Raw genomic sequence first — 12105 nt, forward strand, 5'->3', positions numbered from 1 at the left:
ATTACTTCCTTCGTCGATTCTGCGGAGAACCTCCTCATTCCTCATCTTATCAGTATACCTAATGTTCAACATTCGCACGTACCGTCACTTCTCACAGGCTTCGATTCCCTTCTGTTCCGACTTTCCCACCGGCAATGTCTGACTATCATGGGTAGGGGGTTGATTACTGATATGATTATTCATAAAAAACTATGGTTGCGAATGAAAAGGAATCAGTCATAACTGATTCTGATACTCAGGCTGCGTGCATTTTATGAGATTATGATCGCCATTATAGGTCAGAATGACAGTGTGCCAGATCGAAGCACAAGCATATCGAGGTAGAATTACATATGTCAGAACTTTGCTGAAAATAAGACCGGATTTGTGGATGATATGAGGCTTTTAATCCACCGAGATTGAATGCGATGGATAAGATAAAAGAGTGACCTGCCATTTTTGACGATATGTCTCTCTTCCTTTTTCTACGATGAGAACTGACATAGTTCAAGTTTTCCTTTGCTTCTTGGGGCGTTTGTTAACGAGAATTTCTCTGAGGGAGGGAGAAACAGGCGTTCATATATCTACAAGTTAAAGGACCTTAGTACTGACTCCCAAACCTTTGGATGAACGTAAATCGGCTTCTGATTCAACGACCCGGTACGTGTCGACTAACGACAACATTCCCCGCACGTGACAACTGAAAAGTTTCTTTGACCTTGAGCAACTTTAGAAATATGTTCCACATTCATTCTTGAAGCTAAACAGCACTGCAGCTACAAAATTTGCCAAAAAATTAATACTTTGTGTATTAATATAAATGTGACATAAAGTCATGCAGGAGGTAGGGTATCATTGTCTTAAAAATCAGTAGTTCTGAATTTTGGCTGACGTGATCGCAATGGTAAGTCAAGCATCAGGCAAGGAATGACTTTATTGCTTATATGACGAGTTTCGGAATTTATAAATTATCAGATATCCAGGAATGATTGCTCCACGCAGATATAGCACTACAGTTGTGTTTGTTCCATATACAAATGGAAACTTTACATCTACGAATAGCAATCGTTCCTGGATACCTGATGATGTATAAATTTCAAAACGCGTCATACGGTGAATAAAGTCTTTCCTGGCCTGTTGTTTAACTTTTACCATTGCGACCCAATCAGCCAGAATTCAGAACTACTGATTATTTACTGCATTTCTTCTCCTTCTCCTTTTTCTTCTAGCACTAGTTAGCTTTACCTGCTTAATGCTTTCTGTTGTGTGTCATCTTTCCCAGAACTTCCTCAAAGCCATATATGTTTTACTGAAAGCAATCCACTCTGTTATACTGATGTAAGATTAAACATCATTGCTCTTTAGAATTCCTCATCAGATGGATAAAGAAAAGTGAGACTTCCCTATGGGTAACAAAATCGCATAATAATACTGGGTTTTACAAAATATAGAGCATTACAAAATATTCAGTGAAGTTAATCATCCCAATCAATATAAGGTTTTATTTCTGCTACCGTTATGCAGATGATATCACTCGTTTAGCAGATGAAATATATATCAGGATAAAAAAGGGCCACACAGTGACATAAACACAGTACACTTTAAAATTAAAATCACATTGAGACAAAAGCATACATACAACTAAACTGATACGAGTCACTATACACAGTAACATCGTCAGACACTAGTTTGGAATATAGAGGAAATCCGTAAGCATAATAGCAACCATTCACAACCTGTTCAATCACTCACAGACATACAAACATTAAAGTCTTATATATACGCTACGCAGACTTAACAGAACCCGTCCCTCCCTCCCCCCACACACATACTCAACTGTACACATTAACTAAACACAATATCTTAAATCATCTGAGAGGATGGATACCACATAGAAGTAATAAGTAAGGTAAGCAAAAAAATGATACAGTAAATAAAAGAGGCACAAACAAAGGATAAATTACTGACACAACAAAGAGCCAGGAACAACAACACATAGCAATCACAGAGAACACATGTAACAGAAACAAGTTTCAACAAACACTGCGTTGCACCTGTAATCATACAGAAACATGGACGACATCATGGTGGGGAACACTCCGAAGCAACATAGGCTGCAGAATATGATGCCACACGAACAACACAGTTCAGAAAAAACTCAACACAAACAACACATCTACAGCCTAATTTATCAAAGCTAGACTGTGTTAATTAACTTGAAGTTGATGCCAATCTGTTGAAAAAGGTCAACATTCAAGAATTTTTAAACAAGGTATTCTGAGTACTTCAAAATGAAATTTATAATGATCTGAAGGACGGCTACGTGTCTCTCTCTCTCTCTCTCTCTCTCTCACACACACACACACACACACACACACATTTATTCCGTTTACTTTGCAGATGATACGCTGTAAAGTCATGAAAATCCATATTAGCAAGCCGAACTATGGAAGATCACTTTCACAATTAATGCACTTGCAGCTGAACATTCAAACCAAAATTAAAAATGGACGCAGTATAGTATTTAGAGCCACAAAATACAAATTGCAGCTGCGACGGCGGCTTCCTGCAGCTGGTGGATGGCCCGCGGCCGGTGCCCCGGGCGACGCACTCCCAGGTCTGCGGCGGCAACGAGCGCTTCACACCACCCGTCGTCCTCTTCGCCGACAAGGGGCCAGCCTCGCTCATCTTCCAGTGAGTACCCCACACAGAGCCTCACTAGCATTGCCTTGTCAAAGCATCTTTCAACAAAGAATGAATGTAACCTCCAAGAAGTAGACGTGCACTTCGGGACCGTATATTTTGTTGTTCTGGAAGCATCAAAAGAGCGAAAGCTTCACTGCTTACTTCGATACTTTTATCATATAACGTTGCTGCTTGTATATTCTGGAGTAAATCAGACGAGGCAAGGTGGAACGGAATGAATTTTCACTCTATGGAAAAATGTGCACTGGTTTGAAACTTTCAGAATGAGATTTTCACTCTGCAGCGGTGTGTACGCTGATATCAAACATCCTGGCAGACTAAAACTGTGTGCCGGACCGAGACTCGAACTCGGGACCTTTGCCTTTCGCGGGCAAGTGCTGTACCATCTGAGCTACCCAAGCACGACTCACGCCCCCTCCTCACAGCTTTACTTCTGCCTGTACCTCGTCTCCTACCTTGCAAACTTCCTGGAAAATTAAAACTATATGCCGGCATGGGACTCGAAACCGGGACCATTGGCTTTCATCGGCAAGTGCTCTAATGACTTAGTTCCCAAGCGGTACTCACTACTCGTTCTTGGAATGGGTATCAGAGTCAGAAGAGCACATGGCAGCAAAAGAAAAAAGTCCCAAGCTCTAATTTCCGTCCGGCACACAATTTTAATTCACCAGGACGTTTAAAAACAGCGCACACTCCGCAACACAGTAAAATTAATTGTCTAGACATTGCTCCAGGGTGTGGCTGAGCCATTTCCCTGAAATATCGTGTTTTTTTTCTTTTTCTTTTTTTTTTCGGGTGTGCTAGTGCCGCAAGGTATGTAGGTATATAGGGGATCTTATGTGAAGTTTGGAGGGCAGGAGCAGAAGTATTGGTGGAAGCATACGTGTGGGGACGGGGCGTGAATAGCCCTTGGGTATCTCGATCGGTAGAGCACTTCACCAAGAAAGGCAGATGTTCTAAATTCGAGTTCCGGCCATGAATACGGTTGTAATCTGCCAGAATGTTTCGAAGTGGAATAAATTATGAGGAGAAGACGAGAAGTATGGAAATGACGAATAGACCACAGCAGCTAAAAGAACAGATTGTAACAATCACGAATAACAAAGAATTCAAGATTACCGTTTATATCCACCTAAAGGCTGTCTTTTTACTCTGCTGGTCGACTTGTTTATGTAGGAAACAATGAATTAAAGGAAAGTTTCAGAACCGAGATTATAACTCACGGTTAAAACATATGCATGATAAAATTCTCTATTGAAATTGTCATCCTAAGTGAATGTGAGGAGGAATGACATGACATGTTTTACTCAATAAACAGTCGTCCATTAAGCAGCAAATCATATTTCTAGTACTCATGTGGAGGACCTAATACTTTTACTGTAATCGTCACTTTTCACTCCATGCATGCAATCTAAGTCATTTTACAATTCATTTCGATCTTCTGATGTCCTTACTGACGGTAAGCGACATCATCGTCTGTAAACAATATATGAAGGCTACTAATATTGTCTCCTAAATAGAAAATCTTGATTAAGAACAACAAAGAGCGTAACTTATGTGTGGGAGATACAACTTTGTTTTCACTAGCTGACTTGTCGTCAGATATACGAACTGTGACCTTTCTGACAGGAAATCGCGAATGCAGTCGCACAACCGAAACGATGCACCACAGGCACGCTATTTGATTAGAAACCACATATGATGAGCTGTATCGTATGGCTTCTGAAAATCTAGAAATATGCAATGAACTGGTGATTTTCTTTCGATAGCGTTCTTAAATAAATGGGAATTTAATGAGCCAGTTGCTTTAGCTTTCGCTTTAAAACTTGTTACCGAATCGCGACTCAAACCAGCTTCTCTAGAACAGTTGCCGTAACCCACTTTTTTTTTTTTTTTTTTTTGGCGTTGATATAAGTCAACGAGGACAGTTGAAAATGTGCGCCCCTACCAGGACTCGAACCCATGATCTCCTGCTTACATGGCGGACGAACTATCCATCTTTTTTTTTTGGGGAGAAACAGAAACCTTTATTATTCACAAAATAAACATAGTACGTCCTGCCACATGATAACTGTTCTGGAAGGATCCTCGCTGCCGTCTTACCATGCAGCATGAAATAACAACAAAATCGAAGTGGGGCCACCTCCGGCACCCTAAAGAAAAGTATGTTGGATATGAAAACAAAATTTGAAATACATCCATTTGATAACTGTTCAAGCGTGAGTTTTTTCGTGGGTCGCATACTCGCATAGTGTTCTTAGTCGATCACTTTAACTTGGTCGGTTTCACAACGACAGCACCGCCGCTCATCTTTGCGCACCCGGCACACCCCAGGTATATGGCGGGTCCGCAAAAACCGTTATTAGGAAATTGCCATACCAATCCTTGTACTTTTGTAGCCGTAATAGTGTTGTGTGTCCATCTTGCAAGTATTGCCAGTAATCCAGGACGTGGAGTAAGTTCGTACGTGAGTCTCTATAGATGCAATGGACCGTCATACCTGTGATCCACGCCACCGCGTTCGTCTTATGACGCGGAAAATACGTTTCCTCTGAAAAAAATACTATGTCAGAAGAGACTGCTGTATAGATAGTGCGCCGCATGAACGCTATTATCTTTCTTGTGAGAGTCCAGACAGCCAACGCCTCGCCGCAGACCAGCCCATGGTCGTCCGTATCCAGCACGCCGCATTGCTGACACAAGGGCGAATCCGCCAAATATATTGCGTACTTTCTATCGTTTGTAGGGTATTTTCGGTTGACGACAATGTACCATGTGGATCTGACTGATGTAGGTAGGTGGGGGTGGCGGACCGTGCGCCACACCACGTGCCAATTAACAGCTGGATGTTTGCGTTCCACCCTATTCCGGGCGATCTGTCGAAGAAGCAGATGGTACACGTCCTTCGATGTCGACTGTCGGGTCGTCGGTAAACGCTCTCCAACGTAACTGTGTTCCACGATGAACGTGCACACATACGTTAAAGGGGGCGATATATGGCCGACACTGACTGGAGGAAGATGCGATGTTGGTACGAGTTCTTCGATGATCGTCCCCGTAAGCGAGTGGTTCCTGTTGCGCCACCGTTTGAGCATAGTATTAATAAACATGGCACGCGCCTTCTCGTGCACGTTCACTAAACCAACGCCCCCCTCTCGCTCTGGGAGGGTAAGCGTGTTGTACTGTACCTTAAAGAGTTGTCCCAGGCACACATAGTACCCAAAAGCCGCCTGAATCCTCATAGCCATCGTACGCGTCAAGGGGAGAAGGTGTGTCAGGTGGCACATCATGGGCGCAAGATAAAGGTTGACGATTAACACTCGCTGCAGCATATCCATCGACCGTAGGGCGTTTAGTCGTACTGCCGTGCGGACTCTGAGTAACAGTCTTCGGTAGTTGTCCGCAGCCATTCCCGCTGTCTCTTTATGAAAGGTGATACCCAAACAGCGGAGGGTTTCCACCGCAGGTAAGGGCCCTTCCGTTCCCGGTTCTAGTCCACGCCCCACATGCATGAATTGTGATTTTCGGTAGTTGACCACACTTCCAGCTGCCATCCCATACATCCGTAGCCAATCCAGTGCTGTTTGAGTCTCCCTCTCATTCCGCACGAGGAACACAATATCATCCGCGTATTCTCTGCATTTGAATGATAAATGCCGTAGGGAGATCCCGGTAAGACGGCGGCGAAGGCCTGCGAGGCACGGTTCTAAGGCGATCGCATAAAGGAGGATCGACGAGGGGCAACCCTGTCTCACTGATCTTAAGATCTTAAAATACTCAGTTCTCCCTCCGTTGACCACCATCGCTGATCTGGCGCCGTGCAACAGCCGCATCACAGCATTGGTCAGTAATGGCGAGACACCCATCCTGTTCATCACCGCCGCGAGGTACACATGATCCACGCGATCAAAAGCATGATCAAAATCTACAGCAACCATCGCCCCCCGGAGGCGGCATGCAGCCGCGAGGGCGACGACGTCACGATAGTCTCCCAAGGCTGTGTGGATATTACTGATGCCGCCAAGACAAGTCTGATCGGCATGTATTCGATGCTCCAGCGACTTTTTGATACGACTTCCCAGGATGCGCATGAAGATCTTGTAGTCACTATTAAGGAGGGTCAAGGGGCGATAATCACAAGGCCGTTTGCCACCACGGGGCGTCGGTATCGGTATCATGAGCCCTTCCGTGAATTGAATGTGAACCGGTACTTCTTGCCGCAGAAGCTCATTAAACATTGAAAGGTGGCTACACTGAGCCACAGCGCCAGAGATCGCGCTAGAGAGTATTGTTCCGCCGCCTCCACTGGCAGTGATTATTGAGATGTCGTAGTGGGCAGTGCTTGGGGAGAGCTCGTGGTAGTCAGTGCTTGTTAAGAACTCGTAGCAGAGAGTGTTTGTTGAGATGTGCTAGTAGGGAGTGCTTGCTGAGATGTGATACTGAAAAGTTCTTGTTGAGATGTGGTAATAGCGAGTCGGTGTGGAGATATATTGTAATGATTAGAGTGATTTTGGTCAATATATGAAGGTAACGAAACTTGATTTATTTTTCATTATTTAATGTCGTAAATAATGCGTCATTACAGGTTCAGTCAACAAAGCATCTGGCTTGTGTTCTTGTATTAGTGTAATTCTGGTTTTCTTGAGTAATTATGGTATTTCTATTTTCTTTAATTAATTCAGTATAAATGATATTTAAAATTTCTTGTGTTATTGAAGAAGAACCGTGCCAGATGCGTACGTTGAGTCATACTTCCACACACAGAACAGTTACACTTGTGCTTTGGTTTCGTAGGTTTTATAGTTGCTGGGGACTTAATTAATTAATTGTGTTAATGAAAATTTCCATTTCATTCTTTGTTGTTGTTCTATGCAGTCAGATTGCGTAATAATACTAGTCAGGGCCAACCGTTTACGAGACTACGTAATCGGACACACAGCTACTAAATCAAAAAAATTAAAATTATTTGCATTATATTTTAATTAAGCCCCCATGCAACATACATAGCCACATCGGTGTCATAATGGTCACGAAGGCACGGTAAAATTCCAACGGGAATCCATCTGGACCTGGGGACTTGTTGCAAGCACCTCGTGTAATCGCTTCCTCCAGCTCTTCACACGTAATTTCAGATAACCCGTCTGCTTCCCCGTTCACACTCGTCGCGTCTGGGATCTCTTCCAGGACGTTCCCCAGCTCCCTCGGACCCTCCCCGTTGCTCGCATAGAATCTGCTAAAATGATCCGTGAACGCCTGTGCTATGCCCCTTTGTGTTGTAAAACGACGGCCATCACCGAGATCGATCTCATGTATTAAATTCCTGCGTCTTCTTCGTCTTTCCTTTATCACGTAATGCATCGAGGGAACCTCGTTGGGCAGGAAATCCTGCGACCTCGCGCGTATCATCGTACCTGCCATCCTCTGCTTCGCAAGTTGTACCAGCTTCGCCTTAACTCGGTGGACGGCCGTCTGGCGTTCTGGTGTAGGTGGTTGAGCTAACAGTTCCCGGAGAGCCGTAAAGTGAAACTCAGTGGTCGTGCGCTGCCATTGAGAAACCTCCTTCCCGTAACCTATTAAAGTCCTCCGTAAAGCTGGCTTCGCGCACTCGATCCACCACTGCAGGATAGAACCGAAAGAATTTCGGCGACGGAGACAGCCATGCCACGCGTCCTCCGCCATGCGTCGGCATTCTGCATCTCGCAGGTGGGAGACGTTCATCTTCCAATTAACCCTCCGTCTCCATACCTGCTGTCTATCAAGGTTAACCGTACAAATATATGCCTCGTGGTCCGTAAACGCTGTCGGCCATATTTCTGCGTCCACCGTCGACACTGCTAACGCCCTTGAAACGTAGATTCGGTCCAAACGGCCCGCGGAGTGGCTAGTAAAAAATGTATATCCTGGTTGGTTGCGATACTTCAGGTCCCTTGTATCGACTAATTCCATCCCGTTGGCCAGCTCCCGAAGTTCTGGGCTAGTAGTATAGTTAGGTTGTTGGTCCTTTCTGTCAAGCACACAATTAAAATCTCCGCCGAGTATGCAACCATCGTATCGTCCCTGGAACAACGGTGCAACCTCATGGGCGTAAAAATCTGCTCTGTCCCTTCTCTTATCCGAGCCTGACGGTGCGTATATGTTGATCAAACGTATTCCTCCTATGGTCACGGCCGTACCACGGGCACAAGGCAAATACTCTACTTCGTCTGCACGTATCCCTTCCTTTAATAATATAGCTGTGCCAACGCCTCTCTCGTCACACGGGGAACAGTAAACGTCGTAACCGTAAAAGTCCGAGGGGGGAAGTACCCGAACTTCTTGTAATAGTGCGATGTCTAAATCCGCAGCCTTTATCATGTCACTGAGCATCTTGATTTTTACCGGCTTCCCAATGCTATTGATGTTAACAGACCCTATCCGATAAGCTTGTTGCATGGCGGTCTACGTAGATAGGGTACCGTACGGTCGCTAATTTTGCCGTACATAGGCTGCTGTCGGACTAACGTCCCCCGCCGTCCCCTCATATGGTCTGCCATTATTCCGCGCACTCTGCCGATCTTACACCGGGAGAGTGCGTGGGAGCAGTTCCTCCGGCATCATCTGTCCCCCACGGGGGTGGCTCTTCTGACCAGTCCCCTTGTGTCCCATCGTTGTCGTGCGGTGCAGGCGCCGTAGCCTCCTCAGTAGCCTGTTGCCGTCTATTGAGCTCCTTCGATGTGTCTGGAGCATCATCAGCGGTAGGTCGTGTCGCCGTCCCGCTGGCCACCGCTGCATTCACGCTAGGCAGTTCTTCTGTATCCATGGTCGTCTGTTCTGTACCCGTAAACTTCTCAGAATTATCTGCTAGATCAGAGTGGTCGTTCTCCACCGTGAGGCGGCGCTTCTTCCGGCGTTTTGGTGAGCGCTGTTTACGTTGCCGGGCCTTGGAATCAGAGGTCAGCATGGTCTCCAGTTGTTCGTGGGGGACGTCAGAATCGTGCGCCGTCGTATTATCGACGTCTCCAAGTGCCTTATCGGAAGGGGCCGCAAGCGGAACCGAAGAGAGGGCGTCCTGTGACTGCTGCAGGCGGTCCAGCGCATCGTCGTCTTTCTGTGGCTCGCCACGATCCGCCGCTGTCTGTGTGTTCTGGTACGCGTCTGTCTCGCGGCCCACGTCATCGCGTAATGCGGCGACGTAAGTCATGGGGAGCACAGTCGGATGCGGCGTGAGGGGTGGATCATCCCGTGGCAGCTGTAATAACCTTCGTTGAGCACACTCAGAACGTATGTGTCCCTCCTTCCCACATCCAGAGCACGTCCTTGGTTGTCCGTCGTAAATGACAATCGCCCTACAACCGGCGATGTACAAGTATGACGTGACGTGTTTTCGGAGTTCAATCCGTATTTGTCTGACGCCATTGAGGACAGGATACGTCTTGAAACTCGCCCATTTTTCAGCCACGTGGGATAGGACCGTTCCGTAAGGACGCAGGGCGTCTGTCACCAATTCTTCTGGCACTTCGAATGGAAGCTCAAAGACGCGGATCGTTCGGAGTCCCATGCCGGCGTGTTCAACTGTTACCGCTCCAACATTCCCGTCCGAATGACAGAAACGAAGTCCTTGTCGAAGTAGTAGTTCGTCACATGCCGCTTCATTTATAAGCTTGACATAAACCACGCTGCTGACTATAGATAAGTGTATTCCAACTAGAACGTCAGGTTCGATTTTCACCTCGTCCCGTAAATAACGTTCGATCTCGTAAGCCTTCGGTCGAGCATATTCGTTAGCAAAACTAAATTTCAGTGTCGATTTACGGAACGACAAGGCCATGATTCGTTCTATGTATTACCGCGACACACCGCTACACACGTAACGTAAACACCTCTCGCGCAGACGTGCGGCAGGGACGTAAACACCGTCCGAACCGCTGCGCCGCCGAAGGCTGACTGTCGGCCATCTGGACACGCCTCCCGTCCTACTCAAAATCCGATATGTTGCTCTCCAGTACATTTCGAACACGTCCATTTTTCCCGTTCCTTGCAGATTCACAGAATTCGCGCTTGGGGTCAAACTGTGATATGCATCCGCACTGAAATAGTGTATGCCCGTCAAGGCGCATCTATACAATTACATGTATGGCGTGTGTTCTTTCGGACATGAAACTGGATAGCATTCGTTATTTCATGTAAATGAAGAGCTTTTTGTGTTTCAGAAGAGCAATATTTTCTCATTACGTGCTGGTTATGCTTCTGTAGATCGTTTCTTTAAGATATTTCGTGATGTTGGAACCGAAATCAGCATCAGAGTTGCAAATACTGAGCCATGTCAAAAACCAGGAGTAGATAAGAAGCGGAGTAGTACAGGCACAGAGGACATCCCTCCCAAAAACTTGTAGTAAGAAAGACTTGAGAATTGCGGATATGGAGCTCATCACCGTACGGAAAATATTGAACTGCGTGAAAAACCTAAAAAAGTAAAAGTCAATGTTGAGCGACTTTTTTATAAAGAGTGAAGTTTGAAAGAAGTGTTGTTATAAAAGGGTGTTGAAACTTAAACTGACTTATAAGAGTCGTGGACAAAACGTACCTGTTGGAAAAACTAATTAATAGAAAGAACAGAGTTAAATCTCCAAGAAACAACTTCTGTGATGCTACAGGAGCCGCTGAGAATAAAATTAGTAGCAAACAATATTGGAATATATACAACAAATAACTGAGATTAAGAGATAATAATGGATATGAAAAGTGAATTGAGGTGATTCTCGTTGCGGTGAATCATTTCATAAAACTTGTACCCCAAAATTTCTCCCTTAATGCCAAAATATTTTCTTTTCTCCCATCTACATATATTTAAATGACCACTGTAAAAACATAACAGACAACGAAGCTCGCGCCAAAAAAATGTGGATGCTGATTTTCCACATGTGCTATTCTGTGAAAGTGGGTCGACGAACCCTACTACTTCAAATACCTAAGTATGAATTGCTAAGTGATCATGTAGATGCAGGTGCAGGCTACAAGAATTAGACAGCGCAGCGCTGTAGGTTCTTCTTCCATTTCACAAGTAAAACTCCTGGCTTTCCGTGGATTGCTTCCGTCCACCATCCGGGCTGCGTGGCTCCCGCCATGCGCGTCATTACTTCTCCTCACAGAGATCGAGCCCTTGCAACATTCATGTCGCGAGCGCAACTTCCCGTAGCGCTATGTGGATGTGCGTGACACTCAGCAAGCGGCACTGCATAGTTCATTTTGTAATGGAATTTGTGAACACCTCAAAGGCGCCTACGGGACTCGGAAGGTCTCCAATATTCACCTCGCGCTGACTCGCCGCATTCCACAGACACCGCTCCCCAGTCAGCGGGAGGGTCCGCGGAGGGCACACGTACGAAAAAGGAGGCCTTGTGCCAGGTATTCCTCCGCAGCGTGTGCGCAAAGCAAACACGC

General features: G+C 45.6%; 1 protein-coding gene across 1 annotated transcript in view; it reads left to right on the forward strand.

Annotated features, from left to right (window-relative positions):
* Positions 1–12105, forward strand: part of LOC126263389 (uncharacterized) — a 285649-nt gene that overhangs the window by 93886 nt on the left and 179658 nt on the right. Inside the window, exon 4 of the mRNA XM_049960483.1 lies at positions 2530–2673. Coding sequence (XP_049816440.1) covers positions 2530–2673 — 144 coding nt within the window. The remainder of the gene's footprint in view (positions 1–2529; positions 2674–12105) is intronic.

This window comes from Schistocerca nitens, chromosome 6 (assembly GCF_023898315.1).
Source record: "Schistocerca nitens isolate TAMUIC-IGC-003100 chromosome 6, iqSchNite1.1, whole genome shotgun sequence".
NCBI lineage: Eukaryota > Metazoa > Arthropoda > Insecta > Orthoptera > Acrididae > Schistocerca > Schistocerca nitens.